The sequence below is a fragment of the Mus pahari genome, chromosome 1 (genome assembly GCF_900095145.1).
Source record: "Mus pahari chromosome 1, PAHARI_EIJ_v1.1, whole genome shotgun sequence".
Lineage (NCBI taxonomy): Eukaryota > Metazoa > Chordata > Mammalia > Rodentia > Muridae > Mus > Mus pahari.
The window spans coordinates 90116599-90135515 of record NC_034590.1 but is presented as its reverse complement, the minus strand read 5'-3'; the positions used below and the strand labels follow the sequence as shown (position 1 = coordinate 90135515).

General features: G+C 38.3%; 1 protein-coding gene across 1 annotated transcript in view; it reads right to left on the bottom strand.

Annotated features, from left to right (window-relative positions):
• Positions 1–18917, bottom strand: part of LOC110325314 (ATP-binding cassette sub-family A member 3-like) — a 129078-nt gene that overhangs the window by 14257 nt on the left and 95904 nt on the right. Inside the window, exons 18-22 of the mRNA XM_021203277.1 lie at positions 18147–18444; positions 12562–12808; positions 12214–12418; positions 4766–4985; positions 3973–4137 (exon numbers count right to left, since the gene is read on the bottom strand). Of these exons, the coding sequence (XP_021058936.1) occupies positions 3973–4137; positions 4766–4985; positions 12214–12418; positions 12562–12808; positions 18147–18444 (1135 nt within the window). The remainder of the gene's footprint in view (positions 1–3972; positions 4138–4765; positions 4986–12213; positions 12419–12561; positions 12809–18146; positions 18445–18917) is intronic.

The window sequence follows — 18917 nt, the reverse complement described above, 5'->3', positions numbered from 1 at the left end:
TCCTATTATCTGAAGGTTTGGTCTTCTCATTGTGTCCTGGATTTCCTGGATGTTTTGAATTAAGATCTTTTTGCATTTTGCATTTTCTTTGATTGTTGTGCCCATGTTCTCTATGGAATCTTCTACAGCTGAGATTCTCTCTTCTATCTCCTGTATTGTTTTGCTGATGCTTAAATCTATGGTTCCTGATTTCTTTCCTAGGGTTTCTATCTCCAGAGTTGTCACATTTTGGGTTTTCTTCATTGCTTCTATTTCCCCTTTTAGATCTTGGATGGTTTTGTTCAATTCCATCACCTGTTTGTTTCTGTTCTCCTCTCTCTCTTTAAGAACTTCTACCTCTTCAAAAGTATTCTACTGTTTTTCTTTAAGGACTTGTACCTCTTTAGCAGAGATCTCCTGCATTTCTTTAATAATGCCCTTCTTACAAGCCACTAAGCAGTGTTCATCCATGATCTTTGTTCCTGATCTTCCCTCTAGTTTCCTCCTATGAGTTTGTGCCCAGACTTCTGCTAATGATGAATGCAATTAGGACAAGAAATAAACCTATTACTTTCCAAGTTAAAAAAAAATAATGCCCTTCTTAAAGTCCTCTACCAGCATCATGAGGTATGCTTTTAAATCTGATTCTTGCTTTTTGGGTGTGTTGGGGTATTCAGGACTGACTGAGGTGGGAGTGCTAGGTTCTGATGATGGCGAGTGGTCTTGGTTTCTGTTAGTAAGATTCCTACGTTTGCCTTTNGCCATCTGGTGATCTCTGGAGTTAGTTGTTATAGTTGTCTCTGGTTGGAGCTTGTTCCTCCTGTGATTCTGTTAGTCTCTGTCAGCAGTTCTGGGAGTCCAGCTCTCTCCTGAGTCTCAGTGGTCAGATTACTCTCTGGAGGGAAGCTCTCCTCTAGCAGGGAAGGTACACAGAGGCCTGGCATTCAGATCTGCCTCCTGGCTGCCACCTTCTGAAGAGGAAGGTGCCCAAATTTCTGGAGCCTGAAACAGGGCCTGTCCCAGAAGTTAAGTTGCTTCCGTCTGTCCCAAAGCTGTGTAGCTTCTGTGGTCCACACTCTCGCCAGTGCAGGCTGGAGCCTAGGTGAACCGGAGCAAAGATGGCTCCCCAACCAGCTCAGGCCTTGAGACCCCTCCCGGGCACACACCCCTCCTCGGGTGGAAAGGTGCAGTATGACTGGAGCCAGAAATGGGATCTTTCTCAGAAGCTGTGGTGCTTCTGCAGGCTGCCCTCTCCCCGGCCAAGCACCGGAGCAAAGATGGCTCTCTTAACAGCTCTACTCTGGCGGGGAAAGGTGTCTGGAGCCAGATATGGAGTCTGTCCCAGCAGCTGTGTTGCTTCTGCAGGCCACCCTCTCCCCGGCAGTGCACTGGCAGTGCACCGGAGAAAAGATGGCTCTCCCACTGGCTCAGGCCTTGAGACCCCTCCCGGGCGGACACCCCTCCTCGGGCGGGAAAGGTGCTGGATCCTACTTTCTTTTTTTATGGGATTTAGTGTATTTGGTTTTATGTTGAGGTCCTTGATCCACTTGGACTTGAATTTTTTGCAGGGTGATAAATATGGACCTATTTACATTCTTCTACATGCAGATATCTAGTTAAACCAGTACCATGTTGAAGATGCTTTCTTTTTTCCATTATAAAGTTTTAGTTTCTTTGTAAAAAATCAATTGTCCATAGGTGTGGGTTTATTTCTGGGTCTTCAATTAGATTCTATTGATCAACCTGTCTGGTTCTGTACCAATACCATGCAGTTTTTTTTTTTATCATGATTGCTCTGTAGTAGATTGGGGTCAGGGATGGCGATTCCTCCAGAAGTTCTTTTATTGTTCAGGTTTGTTTTGGTTATTCTGGATTCTTTGTTTTTCCATATAAAGCTGAGAATTGCTCTTTCAAGGTCTATAAAATTTTGATGAGAATTGCATTAATCTGTAGATTGCTTTTGGTAAATGACCATTTTCACTATGTTAATCTTACCAATCCATGAGCATGGGAGGACTTTGCATCTTCTGGTATCTCCCTCAATTTCTTTCATCAGTAACTTGAAATTCTTGTCATATAGGTCTTTCACTTGCTTGGTTAGAGTTACACCAAGATACTTTATATTATTCATGGCTATTATAAAGTGTATTGTTTTCCTAATTTTTTCTCATCGTGTTTATAGTTTTTATCAGGGAGAGCTACTGATTTCTTTGAGTCCACCAAGGTGAAGTCTCAATTTTGAATATCTTACATCCCAAATACAAGGGCAACCACATTTGTAAATAAACTTTATTAAAGCTCAAATCAGACATTGAACCTCACCCAATAGTAGTGAGGGACTTTAACACCCTACCCTCATTAATGGAGAGGTCATTGAAATAGCAATTAAACAGACACAATGAAACTAACAGATGTTATGAACAGATATCTATGTAATGGTTTGTATATACTTGGCCCAGGGAGTGCCACTACTAGGAGGTGTGGTCTTGTTGGAGTAGGTGTGTCACTGTGGACATGGACTTAAGACCCTCATTCTAGTTGCCTGGAAGTCAGTCTTCCACCAGCAGCCTTCAGATGAAGATGTAGAACTCTTAGCTCCTCCTGCACTATGCCTGCCTAGATGCTGCTATGTTCCTACCTTGGTGATAATGGACTGAATCTCTGAACCTGTCTCCTGAGAGGCTGTACCAGAGCCTGACAAATACCATTGGGCTGAGCATGGGGTCCCCAATTGAGGAGTTAGATAAAGGACAAAAGAACTGAAGGGGTTTGCAACCCATAGGAAGAACAACAATGTCAACCAACCAGACCCCCCAGAGCTTCCAAGAACTAAATCACCAACCAAAGAATACACATGGAGGGACCCATGGTTCCAGCTGTATCTGTAGCAGAGGATGATGGCCTTGTTGGGCATCAATGGGAGGAGAGGCCCTTGGTCCTGTGAAGGCTTGATGCTCCAGTATATGGGAATGCGAGGGCAGGGAGGCGGGAGTGAGAGAGTGAGTGGGAGGGGAAGCACCCTCATAGACGTAGGGGGAGGGGGAATGGGATAGGGGGGCTCTGGAGGGGAAACTGGGAAAGGGGATAACATTTGAAATGTAAATAAATAAAATATTCAATAAAAAAGAAAGAAAAAATAAAACAATAAAGGAATAGAGGAGAGAGGACAACTCCCAGATTCCCAGCTCACAGGATCCTAAACCATCTTGAAAAGTATTTGCTGATTCACATAATTTTGTTGCTGTTTTTCTGGTTTGTTTAAATATTGTTTATTCTCTTCCTTCCCCTTATTCATCTCAAAGTTTAATGCTTTACTGAGTTGAGAATATTTACTTCTTCCTTAGTTCTCATTTATTTGTATATTTCTTTCATAAAAGGAATTATTTCCTGAGTTCCATAATCATGACTGCTTTTCTTATTTACACTTGTATAGGGCTTCTTTAAGTATCTTCTACAGTGATGTTTTACTGGGGCATGAGTTGCTTTGGTTTGTGTTTACTTGAGAAGGTTTTCAATTTCTATTGATTGTAAAAGTTAATTTTGATAGAGTAAATTTTGTAAACAGTTAATTTTCTCTCAGAGTTTCAAACACATCATTCCATGCTTTTATGACTTCTAGGGTTTCTATAGGGATGGCTGATATAATTCTGAGATTAATCATTGGACAAGTTATTCTGTAGTCAAACAAAAATGTGATGTGGAGAGGTATTTTTCTGGTCATGCTTTTTGGGGTTCTAACTGCCTCTTATTGGCTGCCTATACACTCCCTCAAAGTAAAAACAGCCACAATAACAGCAGCAGCAGCAACAGCAACAAACTTTCTGCAAGTATTTCATTGATTAGGTATAATGTACTTCCAATTTGCATCTCAGGTCATTCTACTCAAATGGAAGAAAACCAGGTTTTTTCTTACTTGCCATAATCTTAGTAGATGTGTAGAAAGTAGAAAAGATTATAGTGTTTTTATGAACCCAAAGAGTTTCTAATACTCACATGGGTCACTGCAATCCACGTAAATGCTTCTGAATTCCCGAGCACACAATCTTTTCACTTCGTAGTCATCAAAATACTTGCTGATACTCATTGCAAGATTGTAACTAGGCAGTGCCATTAAAATTGCCCTTATGAGGATGTGGACAAAGTTAGGAAAGTCACTACCTGTAATTAAAAGATAATAGATTAGCTTCAATGATAAGAAAAGTAGTCAAGCTCCTCATTTTCTTTTGCCTTGAGAAATATAATTTTTTTCAAATTTTTATTAGATATTTTCTTCACTTACATTTCAAATGCTGTCCTGAAATTCCCCTATACCCTCCCCCTGCCATGCACCCCTACCCACCCATTCCTACTTCTTGCCCTGGCATTCCCCTGTATTGGGGCTTATTAAAACACACTTCTCCCAAGTGGTTAAGCAATTCTCAGACAGTTCTCAAACTATCAGACAAACCTTGAGAAAGCACCACTGGTTGCCACTTGTACCTAGCCAGAAGGCTTGTGGGAAAATAATAGAATTAACCACAGAATTGAAGAGCTGCTTTTGGTAACAATGACTTCCTAGAATCTGTTTTCCTTTTCTTTTTATTCTTGGTTCTTTTCTTTTCTCTCTCCTCCCTATTCTTCTCCACCTCTATAAATATCCATTCAATAAATAATTGATGATTTCCCAAATCACAGGTTTTTAGATTATTGGAAAGTGTTCATCAGTTAATTTTAAATTCTCACATTATTTCACTCCTATTTAATTAATTTACTTCCAGAAAATGAAGAAATCGTATGGTGTTCTTACCATAAAATTGTATGATGGTGTAAATGATAATACTGAACATAGTTGAGAAGTAGTTAAAAAGCGTGAGTTTGATGTAGGCAGCAGTGCTACTATTGAACAGAAAGCTTCCAAGATAAGTGAGAGGAACAACACACCAGCCAAAAAGCATAAAAATCAGAATTGTGTCCAGGAAGTTGTAATGCACAACAAATGCCTCCAGCTGGCAGAATTTGAATATGCCCTAGAATATAGAGTATAGAAAATCAAGATGAAGGATATACTGTGCAGCCACTGTTTCTACTAGTCTGTAATTACTAGGACTAATTTTTTTAAATTTTAATTTTTAAAAAATTTTTAAGCTTTAGAGTTCAAGCCTTAAAGTGAACCATTTCTTAAACTGAGATTATTACAACGAGCACGGTAACTAAGCTCCTCTTTCTGGTTTTCTCCTCTTTGAAACCATCCCTACTTCCCATAGCCATGATCAAATACAAAGTAATTGTATTTGTATTAAGCCAAACAGAATTTTCCTTGGAAAAAAAGGACCTTAGTTATTGGTCACGTTTCTTAGGATTTCTCTTATTGCTGCTTTGTTCAGTGCCTTCCGGTGGCTATTTTGAATGTTGGGATTCTTTTTCAATTCCTCTGAATTACAACTGAGAAGGGAACTGAAGCACGCACAGAGTTAAAGTGATATTGATTTGGAAAAAATACTAGTACTACTAAGGAAATTTCCAAAATTCTACATACTGGCTTGTAATTTCAATTCTTGTAATTTCACAGTTGTACCTTCTGATCAATAACGTGATTATTTGGCAAGATCATTAACTTATGGAAAGAAAGGCTAAACTAAGAATGTCCCATTAGAATCTTGTGTAGAAAATAGAAAATATTTCCAAGTACTAGTGTTTAAAGGAAGCACATGAAGAGAATCAGTAATTGTAGAATCTAATGCCCCTCACTGCGGCTGGATCCCCCCCCCCAACAACAAAGAGGATTTTATAGTCAGGAAGAAATTATGGAAACCTTGAGGCACAAGTGTGAGAAAACTCTCAATTAGAACTGGTTTCATTTAAATTTACCTGGACAAGTGAAGCATGCACTCTGTTGTTACACAGGATGTGAGTCGATATAGTAAAAACAGGAAATTAAAAAATAATGTAAATTAAATGAAACTAGGGATTTCTTGAAATAAGCTGCTTTGAAAGCTTGTATGAAAATGAAAAAACATATCATGGCAAAGGGGACATTCTGCCAAAGGAAAATTAACAGAGGGAATGGGGGAATGGCAATACATAAAGAGAATTAAATGTATTTGAACACTGCTACAGTTAAGAGACTGTTACAAGCAGCACATTACGGAGTTGGAAAACACAGCCTCAGGTGCAGACTTCTTGCTTTTATGCACAAGGCTCTGGGGTCAGCCCTTAGTACCATCGTCCAGTGGTCCATTACATACACACCAACAGGACAGAATTAAACAATACAAAATATAATTAAATGCATGTTGTTAAGTATTACAGTACAAAATGAATATTTCAAATCAGTGGGAAAGGCTCATTACTTTAAAAGTAATGTTGGAGAAATGAATTAGCTCTTTAGGGAAAAACAGAATAATTACATCAGGTCTTATCAAGAAATAGTTTTTGAATGAGGAGAAAATATCCACTAACAATATTGGTAAAGTGAGTAGAATCTGAGGTATTAAAGCTTGGAGAAGAAAATACTCTTTCCTCAAGATATTATGGAGTGGAGAATCTAGTGAGAACAGCATATTTTGAGGCATATCTTCAAATCAATATTGACTCAGCTATGCAAATCCTTGGTAGGGCTAATAATTCTAACATTTACTTAAATTTAAGTTCATAAAAGATATGTTTCTGATTACACTCTCCAATATATGTCTAATGAAGAGATAAGCTGATGCCAAAGGCAGAATGCGATTCTTAGACGCAGGAAGTTGCAGAGGTTGGAGAGATGGCTCAGTGGTTAAGAGCACTCGGCTGCTCTTGCGGAGGACCTGGCTTCAGTTACTGGCACACTCATAGTGGCTCCTAGCTGTCCATAATGCCAATTCCGATGGATCTGGCACTCCAGGGGCAGTGGATACATACACGGGACACATATTTTCATGAAAACAAAACATTCATACACTAAAAAGAAAAACAACTAATCTAAAAACAAATTTAACTTCTTTATCTTTACTTTCCTTCTCTTGCCTAATTGCCCCAGCTATTACAACACAACATTGAAAAGGAGCAGAGATTTCCCTATTTCACTCCTCAGTAGCATTTTTTTTCAGCTTTTCTCCATTTAGCATGTAGATAGCTATGGGTTTCTCATAGCCAGATTTATTTACGTTGAGTCTGTTTTCTCTGGTCTTACTTCCTCCTTTTATCATGAAGGCAAGTTGGATTTTGCCAAAGGCTTTTTTCTGCATCTAATGAGATGAACATGTGATTTTTCACCTTTAAGTCCATTGACATGATTTATTATACCTGTCGACTTGCATACATTGAACCACCTCAGCATTTCAGGGTAAAGGCAACTTGGTCATGGTGCAGAATCTTTTTATATATGTCTGTATCTAGGTTCCAAATATTTTCTTGGACATTTTTGACTTTATGTTCATCATAGATATTTTATTGTAGTTTTCTTTTTGTTGTGTCTTTACATGGTTTAGTGTTAGAGTGACACTAGCTTCACATAAGAAACTTAGGAGTGCTCCATCTCTTTCTCTTCCTTCCTTCCTTCCTTCCTTCCTTCCTTCCTTCCTTCCTTCCTTCCTTCCTTCCTTCCTTCATTCCTTCCTCCCTTCTCTTCTTCCTCCTCCTCCTTTTGTTTAATAATTTAAGAAGGATTGGCTATAGTTTTTCTTTGAAAGTCTGATAAAATTCTGCTATGACTTTATCTGAGCCTGATTTTTTTTTTTTTGTGGTTGGGAATCTTTTTATTACTATTTTAGCCTCTTCATTTATTATGTTATGTTAAGTTGTTGTTTTCAGATTAATTTTGGTGGTTTGAAAAAAATCTAGACATTTACAATTTAAGGTTTTCCAGCTTAATGGAGTATAGACTTTTAAAACATTTCCTTATAATATTCTATTCTCTCTTTTTTTCCTTTTGGATTGTTGGACTAAAAAGGGAAATTGTAGAGAGAATATCTTGTGTGTTGTATGGATGAATCATCTGTCAATTAAAAAAACCTATGGCCTACAGGAAAGGGTGGAATAAATGGTGAGAGAAAATTCTGGGATTGACCAGGCCAGAGACTGGACTGGGAAGATGTGAAGAGATGGACATATGATACCTGAGCACAGGTAACCAACCACATGGCAAAATGAAGATGAAAATAAGTGGGTTATTCTAAGTTATGCTCTAGTCAGAGAAGAGCCTAACCATGTTGCCAACTTATTTGTAAATGTATTTTGAATCTGAGCCTTATTTCTGGGAGCATGGGGCTGGAAGAACCAGGCCTAACTTCTACAGAATCTCTATTCCTAAAGACATCATGCTGCCGGGTGGTGGTGGTGCATGCCTTTAATCCCAGCACTTAGGAGGCAGAGGCAGGTGTATTTCTGAGTTCGAGGCCAGCCTGGTATACAGAGTGAGTTCCAGGACATTCAGGGCTATACAGAGAAACCCTGTCTCGAAAAACAAACAAATAAAAAAGACATCATGAACTTCAAGATACAGGTCCTCCAACTGAAACTGACCCCATGCCTCCTCCCTGAGGACCAGCTTTTATGGTACCATAAGGTGTCATTTAAGTTTCCAAAGGAAGGAAGTAACCAATAGTCCTACCCATCTATCACACCATGAACCATAGCAATGACTAGATTAGCATACCTTGATGGTAAGCAACAGCACTTTAACTGCATTGGAGATGCACACAACAAGATGGAAATCCTACCTTATACTGGGATTCTACCCAACTACTCAGGTCTTGGAGGACAACCTTCAGCTGCCACTTTACGAAACCAGCATAATCCCTAATGGCACTCTAAATATCTGCTCTTTTACCCACAGATAAATTAACTCCAATTCCTAATCAAGGCAACCTTGCAACAGATAGAGATCATAACAGAAAATGATCAATCAAAATGCAGAATTGTGGAATACAGTCCCAATTGATACAACATAAGTCCTGTACTTAAGGCTCAGGGATCACTATGAAGGGAAAGATTGTTAAGAACCAGAGGAATAGGGAATTTGCTGTGAGATTGAATCTCCTACTCATGTAAGAAGCTTAAACACAGTCTCACTTAAATGGCTGCCTAAACATGATCTGAATAAGGACAACGGTAATGGACAAGTTAATGTGGATGTAGGAAGATCAGCAGGCCTTATCCCTAGACAAAGAACTATGGCAACTAAGGAATGCCAAGAGTGGGTGAAATCGGCTTCTTCAGGGAAGAGCACACCAATTAATAATAACAACCACCACCACCACCACAACAACAACAACAACAATAAAAGAAAAAAAAGGTCCATGAATCTGAAAGAGAGTAAGGGGGGAGAATATGGAAAAGTTCAAAGGGAGGAAAGGGAAAAGGGAATTGATGTAATTATATTAAAATCTTAAGAAATTGGAAAAACCAAAGGAAACTGTGACTAGGGACACAGTAATAAGTGAAACACACTGTCCAGGATGACTGTGAATATGAGTGACTATGAGTTTGAGAATAACTCCAAAGTTCTGACTGTCTTAGGTGGTAGAGGCAGAGGCTCACTTTTCTGCCTATGAATATGATGAGTTCTGAGTCATGTCCAGTGTTTGTGGTATCATACAAAAACAAACACAAGAAACAACTTTGGTCATTAGCAATACATAGTAATATTGGTATAAATATAAAATAGATGCTTTTGTTTATATCTTGCTTTTTAATCTGCCATCCAGGAAATGACATGTGTGCCAGGCAAGTTTTAAGAACCATAGAAAAAAGACGACACCTTGGTATGGACATTAAAAAAGTCAAGTTTGACTCCTCCATTGCTGGTGGGATTGCAAGCTTGTACAACCACTCTGGAAATCAGTCTGGCGGTTCCTCAGAAAATTGGATATAGCACTACCAGAGGATCTAGCAATACCTCTTCTGAGCATATACCCAGAAGATCTTCCAAGATCATAAGGACACATGCTCCACTATGTTCATAGCAGTCTTATTTATAATAGCCAGAAGCTGGAAAGAACCCAGATGTCTCTCAATAGAGGAATGGATACAGAAAATGTGGTTCATTTACACAATGGAGTACTACTCAGCTTTTAAAAACAATGAATTTATGAAATTCTTGGGCAAATGGATGTATCTGGAGGATATCATCCTTAGTGAGGTAACCTAATCACAAAAGAAGTCACTAGATATGCACTCACTGATAAGCGGATATTAGTCCAGAAACTTAGAATACCCAAGATACATTTTGCAAAACACAAGAAAATCAAGAACGAAGAACAATGCGTGGATACTTCATTCCTCCTTAGAATAGGGAACAAAATACCCACGAAAGGATATAGATACAGAGACAAAATTTAGAGATAAGATAAAAGGATGGACTATCCAGAGACTACCCCACCTGAGGATCCATCCCATTATCAGCCACCAAACCCAGATACTAATGCACATGCCAGCAAGATTCTGCTGAAGGGACCCTGATATAGCAGCCTCTTGTGGGGCTATGCCAGTGTCTGGCAAACACAGAAGTGGATGCTCACAGTCAGCTATTGGATGGAACACAGGGCCCCCAGTGGAGGAGTTAGAGAAAGTACCCAAGGAGCTGAAGGGGCTGCAACCCTGTAGGTGGAACAACAATATGAACTAACCAGTACCCCCTGAGCTTGTGTCTCTAACTGCATATGTAGCAGAAGATGGCCTAGTTGGCCATCATTGGGAAGAGAGGCCCCTTGGTCTTGCAAACTTTATAAGACCCAGTACAGGGGAAAGCCAGGGCCAAGAAGTGGGAGTGGGTGGATAGGGGAGCAGGGGCGAGGGGAGGGTATAGGAAACTTTCGGGATAGCATTTGAAATGTAAATAAAGAAAATTTATGATAAAAAATTGGAAAAAAAGGAATAAAAGTCAAGTTTGTTCAATTAATTTTAAGTTAAAAAATTTCCAATAATTTATAATGTGTGTGTGCATGTGTCTTCTTCCACTAAGTGGATCCTGGGGATTGAACTAAGATTTTCAGGTTTGACAGAACCCGCTGCCATTTTGCTAGCCTGAAATTGATTTTTAACTCTATAGAGGAAAGATTGTAAAGCTAGGTACCAGGCTTGAATTAGTGAAAGATAGTAAAATAGATCATCAGCAAGAGGGTGATTTTCTCTTGCCATGTTTATTTGACGATGAACTATGTACCAGGGACAGGAATTGACAATAGAAGCCAGTCTTGCACATCAAAAACTGAAGTACTTCTCAGTTCTCTCTGCCTTACGATGTCTCTGTGTAACGCACAGCATCTGCTTCTCGCACCACCACTATTCCTGGACTCTGATAGTTGTGAGATCCCGACTCTCTCTTCAGAGCCAGTCCTTGGGCTCCTCTGCAAAAAAATATGAATCATCTCGTGGGAACCAAACTGATAAAAAAGTTTATGTGTTTTTTTTTCCTTCTTCAAAAATTAGTTATCATTTCACAGTACAGTCTCCAGGTGGGAATTCCTAGTTCATCTTTCATAATAGTAGTTGGCCTACTTTATTTTCAGTTCTGTGCCAATGGAGAAACAATAGACTTTGTGAGGACTGAAACAATATTTTATTCACAATATTTTGTCTTCAACACCTATATAAAAAGGAAGCTACCCCCTTTATCGATATTCTATTCCCCTTAACTATGTACACTTTGTAAATTATTATCTAAAATATGCCCAGGAAATAACAATTACTATTGTTTACTAATGAGTAAAATAATTATATTAACAGATGGTATACACTCCTACACATATACTCTCTAGACTGCTTTCTCAGGGTTTTAAAATGAGTTCCAAGTCAAAACTAGTTCTGCTTTGGGGCTTGGCCATGTTGAGCATGGAGTTTAAGTATAGATCAATTGCAGTAGAAGCTGACCTTAGATCTTGAGTCTGAGCTATGTAGTGCAACCTCAATTTTTCTGATGGCCATGCTAAGACTGAGTCGGCATTGTCCTAGCTATAATTAACCTGTCAGTGCAAGTTAAAAGGTTTTAGAGCAGATTTTGGACAGGGCATATTAGTGAGTGAATACATGACAGCAAACTCAAGGGAAGGTTTTTGTTTGTTTGTTTGTTTTGTTTTGTTTTTTAAAGAAAATGATTCTCTTCCATGAAAGAATGTGCGGAAGTACATGTCCTTAATGAGAGTCTACAGCAAATCTCTAGAGTGGTGAGTCAGTGCAGTTTCAAATTACTTGACAAATTTCGTTTTAGGATATAATTATTTTTGTAGAAATTAGTATGGACCACAGATGCTTCATACAGTTGCAGCTGATACTTACCAGTAGTACACAGCAGGCAAAGAAGAAGAAGATGAGGTCACACAACAAGGCAGAGAGCCAGTAAGTATGCACACAGACTCCAGTCAGAAACTGGATGTGTTTTGCTTGACTGATTCTTTCAGTTACTGTCTGGATACTAAAGGACCCGACCACCACAGAAATGCCAAAAGCTAAACACTGTACTACTTGTAATCCATTTATAGGCCTACAGAAGAAGAAATAAAATATGAAATAAACTATGAAACATGGGTACAAAATACTGATATTAGTCATTTTTCAAATTTATATGGTTAACCAAGCCAATGCTTGTTAAGGCTCAACTTCAGAAAAAAGGAAAATTACACATACACTATGTTCGAACCATAATGAGGGAGAGGTTGAGGCTTATTGAAGACAGTAATGGAAGCATCAGGGCCAGAGAGTGTCATAAACAGGATGCTGTCTAATATTGACAGAGATATCGCAGGTGAGTGGTATGCTTCGTTATTGAAGAAGATAGTGAGCACTGTTCTGTTTCTCTCAACTTTAATAGAAAGTGCAACAAGGCAGAAGGTATGGCAATCTTTACTTTTTAATATGTAATCATTCATATCACCTAGAATTAAAAAGAAAATGTCAGTGAGCCAACATGTAGTACATTACCTAAAACCTACATTAGAAAGAATGTATTTTAAAAAGTTGTGGGGGTTTATTTCTTCACTTACAATTTTGTTTTCCAAATTCTGGAAATGGATGTTTTTCTTCAATAATTTTACTCCATCATTAATTTTACAATGATCATAACCCAATCATATATTAAGAGTAAATATATATATATATATATATATATATATATATATATATATATATATATATATATATAAAAGATTTTANGGTTGCTGGAATTTGAACTCTGGACCTTCAGAAGAGCAGTCAGATGCTCTTACCCACTGAGCCATCTCACCAGCCCAAGAATATATTTTTTTGAGACAGGCTTTCTCTATGTATCCCTAGCTGCCCTGAAACTTTCTATGTAGATAAGGCTGGTCTCAAACTCACAGATATCTACCTGCTTCTCCCAAGTGCTGGATTAAAGATATGCAGCACTATGATTCATTTAAGAATATATTTTTCTTAACTGTCAAGAATAAGCATAGTTTATTATTTTAAAGAGTTGCTTTGGCTATTCCTTTTGACTTGCATTTCTGTATAAATTTTACAATTAGCTTATAACTATTGGAGGTCCTGTTACAGCCATGCTGGGTGTAAGCTGCTGGCCTGTAGACACAGGCCTACTTCTCTCCCTTGGGGTAGCTAGGCCTCTTGTGCACCATGCTGGGCTGGAGAGAGAGAAAAAAGTTTAGCCAGTTGCAGGAAGGATCTTGGTCAGTGGTGAGTACATGGGCAAAGAACATACATCTAGGAACAGCTTCAGAAAACTGGTTCTGTTTAATGGGGGGGGGAGGGGAGAGGAAGCGCATATTTATGCCCCTGGGGAGGTGCCCAGGGTCTCTGGGACAAGGTTTGTTTGGCCATGTACAACTGGCCAGGACAGGGGTGTTGGAAGATGCTTCATATGTGTACTCAGGGGCTACAGGGTCCAGGAGTGGGGGTGGGGTATACACCTCGTGTATCCACAGTATGGTATAGTTCAAACAAGGAGTGAAGCCTGGTTAACTGTCAGGGTAGTAAATTCTTACTAGGGTTGATGGTGGGGCAGCTGGCTTCATGGCATCAGGTTAGGAGAAGGGAAAGAGCCAGGCTCCTGTCCTCATCTGAGGTATCTGGGGCTAAAGCTCTCTTAGACTTTCCTCTGTAATCCTGGGCCATTATAATCCTACATTGGAGGATAATCTACAACCATTAATTTTAAACCAGCATAATCCCTGACAACAATTTATAAACATTTGTCCTTATGCCCATAGCTAAGTGTAGTCTTCACCCCTCATCTAGGAAACTTCTCTTTGCAGTGGCTGAAGAGCACTACAGAAAACCATAGCCAATCTAAATGCAGAGTTGTGGATACCAGTACTAATGGACATAGCAGCAAAACACTCTCACACCTAAGGCTTGGAGAGCAGTGTAGAAGATGAGGTGGAAAGATTGTATGGCCTAGAAGAACAGAGAGTTTGCTGTGAGATTATGTGTCCTAGAAATAGCAGAAGCCATACCCATAAAGCCTCACCAATGTGACTACCCAAATATAAGGTGAACAAGAATGACATGCCAAGGTGGATGAGGAAAAGCCCACAACGCCACAGTTCTACATGGAGAACCACAGGCAACTGAGTAAAGCTCAGAGGTGGTCCTCCCTGGGGAAGAGGACACTAATTGTCCATTGCCAAATGGTCAGCCATGAAAACGGGACACAAGCACATTATATAGACTGAGTAGGTTATATTTAGAAATTCATGTAAATCCATGCATGCATTCATGTATGTGTGTGTGTGTGTGTGTGTGTGTGTGTGTGTATGTGTGTGTGTGTGTGTGTGTGTGTAATAACAGTGAGTCAAAATAGAGGTCATGAATTTTAAGGAGAGTGGGGCAGAGTTTGAAAAAGGAAAGGGAGAAATACAATTACATTATAACCTTAAAAAAAGACATAACAAAAATGTATTGTTATGAGCACAGATACTCTGATTCCAAACAAGCAATCCACTTCGGTCGCCCTGCCTTCTGTGCTAATCAAGTAACTTTACCTATCCTATTCTTGGTGGTAGACCTACTTCTTATGTGCCTGGTATTATATACAGTATTCTGGCCTTAACCTAGCTTTAGTTCCTAGGCCTAAAACGTCTCTGCATGTGGTGGCCATGAGAGCTCTGCAGCCATCTTAGCCACTTTGGTCAGTCCTCTCTTTCCTTGATGTAAACACATATTTGAAGCTGGAATGGCTGTTAGATGGAATACTATCATCCCAGCAGCCTTCCTGGATGTCATATTTTGAGACAAGAGTCACATAATATATTTTAAATAAATTGTTCAAACATACTGGTGAGTTGTACAGAATATCTTCTCAAATTTTACTTTTCAAAGTATGGATATAGTGAGAATTTTCTCTTTACATCTTTCCTTTTTGCTTAATATTTCATCCTTTATTTTATCTAGTTCCCTTTACATTTTACTACAGGTGATAAGGACACACCAAAGCATAATTATAATACTGGCTAACTAGCTTCATCACTTACATGTTCTACTCCCCACAAAGTAGCAGAATACAATTAAATCAAGGTTTTTGATTCTGTGTTTTTATGTTTTAGAATTTATTTTAAAATTCAATGTATATGGGTTATTTTTGTTTTATGCCTGCATGAATTTCTGTGCTCTTCTTGCATGCATGGTGACCACAGAGGCTTGAAAAAGCCATGGATCCCCTGGAATTTAGGTTACAGGTATTTGTGAGCCACCAAGTGGGTGCTGGGAACATAACCTATGTCCTCTGGAAGAACACCCAGTGCTATTAATTACACAGCCATCTCTCTGTCCCCTATTTGCCCCTTCCTTTAATTTAATAACCTGCTCCTTATTACTGTTTAATATCTAATCAGAGCATTCTTAATGCTCATATTTCAACTATATTATCTTCATGGTAATCTATTCTGAAGATAAAATTTTTCTTTAAAGCTTTCTTCTTTTTTTTTTGTATTCATACTCATCAAAATCATCTTTAGTATCTTCCCAAAGCATTTTCAAAACTAGAATTCTTTCTACCATATATTTTCAAACTCTATTAGCCTCTTGTAAAATTATTCAAGAGCCAGTTCCATACTTTTGAGTATATGCTATATAGCACTCACTTCTGGGTACCAAAAATATATCTTTATTTTCTCAGGCTCACAGATTGAATGACTGAAGCAACAGAAGTTTATTTTTCAGTTGAAGTCTAGAAGTTTGAGGTTAGTTATGGGAGGTTTGGTTTCTTTTGATACTTTTGCCTTACATTTTAGGTAGCAGTATTGTCTGTGTCTTCACATGGTCTTTCCTTTCTGCATGCATGTTTACATCTACCTTCTTCTCTAATTTTAAATTATGTGTGTCTATGTATGTATATACCAGGTGAGTACCCACAGTGGACATAAAATGGTATCTGATCCCCTGGAGACAGTTGAGTAGCTTGATATAGGTGTTAGAAAGAACTTGGGTCCTCTGGAAGAACAGCAAGAGCTCTTAACAGCTGAGCCATCTCTACAGTTCCCATTTTCTTCTTTGTATAAGAACAGCAGTCACAGAATTGAGTCCTATGTTGGTTTAAATTTGTCTTAGTCAGGGATTCTATTCCTGCACAAACATCATGACCAAGAAGCAAGTTGGGAAGGAAAGGGTTTACTCAGCTTACACATTCACATTGCTGTTCATCACCAAAGGATGTCAGGACTGGAACTCACACAGGTCAGGAAGCAGGAGCTGATGCAGAGACCATGAAGGGATGTTTCTTACTGGTTTGCTTCCCCTGGCTTGCTCAGCTTGCTTTCTTATAGAACCCAAGACTACCAGTCCAGGGATGGTCCCACCCACAATGGGCCCTCCCCACTTGATCACTGATTGAGAAAATGCCTTACAGCTGGATCTGATGGAGGTATTTCCTCAACCGAAGCTCCTTTCTCTATGGTAACTCCAGCTTGTGTCAAGTTGACACTTAAAACCAGCCAGTACAAAATTTAATTAGAATTTCAAATTAATTAAATTAATTTAAATTTAATTAGAATTTCAAAATCTTACCTACAAATATAGTAAACAAGACATTTGTAGTTGGGATTTTAACATTGTGAGGGGGCACAGTTCAGTCTATAACTTCTTTCCTTTTTATGTTGAAAAGTGGTTATTTTTGATACTTATTTTAACAATTTGTACAGACTAATTACTCTGCTGCTGTTCTTTCTTTTTCTGTAAAAATGTTTCTCCTCATTTGTTTAGAAACCTATGTGGATCAACTCTTGTGAATACTATATTCCTACATACTGTATAGTGTACAGATTTCTCTGTTAGACTTAATAAATAATACTGCATTTATTTTTATGCCTGGCTTCTACTGGTTTGGTCAGCCATGTGTCTGTTATCCTTTTTTTCCCTTTCATCTCCCTTTTATTCTAGACTTCTAGTTCCTGGACTGTTATCCTTTTTGACAGCTTCAAGGCTATTAATGGGTTTTGTTGAGTTCTACTGAGCCAGTGAGAGTGGGTAAAGGGAGTAACCCTAAGCTATAGTGCTAAAGACCTTATTCTTACAGAGGTCCCACAATTTTCTTCAAATAATCAGACTCCAGTTTGCTCTGTGCTTTTGGCTAATGTTCAGTATTCTAAAATACTTTACTTTAAAAAATTGTTTTCCCAAAGTTCAAATCCATAATAGGCTAGGTTTTGTACTTTTCAGCATAGCATAGATATTGAACAAGCTAGCTAAGATCATTGTTTTTAGCATTAATAAATACAGAGAAAATATTCACTTATGGTTCTTACTAAGGGTACATGTTGAGCAAATCAATTGAACAAAAACAATTACCTATAACATCTTCAGAAATTAATTATGAAGTCAATTAACTCTATAGCCATTGGTTTACAGACTGACTAATTTTAAAAGGAGAGTCTTTAGAGAGGAACCAACAAGCCAGTCATGCTGTGACAGCTCCAGAAGATAACAGCAGTCTTTCAGTGAGAATAAAACTTAAAATGCTAAATTGCACAGCAGAGCCATATTTTCATCTTTCCAACTCCCATGAAGAGTGATGAAATTAGCAGAGACACCGTCAGCCAAAAAAGTTTCCACCAATTACTGACTTGTGGACAGTTGTGTCTTAGTGTATAATTTGCTTTTGATTTAGCTACCCCTATGATACTGGTAACTAGTGGAATGGGAAAGAAACAAGTAGTTAAATACCATAATTATATCCATTGCAAGTGAAAAGTAGGTCTTTATAGAGTAGTAGTTGATTCTTTTTGAAAACAAACAAATCTTACCTCTTATTTTTCTTAAGCTTTGATTTTTTGACTTTAGCAAAATTTTCAGGTTTTTTGTGAGATTCAGAGCCAAATCAGAAGTCCCTGAAATTGAGTAAGGTACAATGGTTCTACCATAGTGACTCAAATTCAGTTCCCTTTCAGGCATATCATTACTATCTAAATGCAGAGCTAATAAGAGGTATGTAGTGACAACCAAAACTACTATTATCTGTAGCAGCATGAACTTCCAGTTGCGGGTAATGAATAGTGCTCTTTTTATAAACATGGAATAAAATTGCTGGCGGTAAAGTGGAACCTATAAAGAGAAAGGAAAATTAGTATTTTGATAATTAGAGATTCAAGAAGGATACTTATTATGAAATTCATTCACCATATTTTAAAATCTATGATGCAAAATATGTTCATAAGATGTAATACGAATAAATTTTAGATGACCCCAGTAAAAACAAAGTAAATAATTTATTTGCATTAATTTAAAGCATTAAGACCTGGCTTCTAACTATAGTAAAACCCTTAAGTCCATTTTTTTTGTGTGTGGGGAAGGGCAGTGCTAGGATCAAACTCTTACACATACTAGGCAAGCATTCGATCACTGGGTTATGCTCCTAATCCCAAGATTCTCTTTATTAAGACATTAAGAATTTTTTTAAAATTAAAAATGAAAAATCAGGCTGGGCGTAGTGGCGCACGCCTTTAATCCCAGCACTCGGGAGGCAGAGGCAGGCAGATTTCTGAGTTCGAAGCCAGCCTGGTCTACAAAGTGAGTTC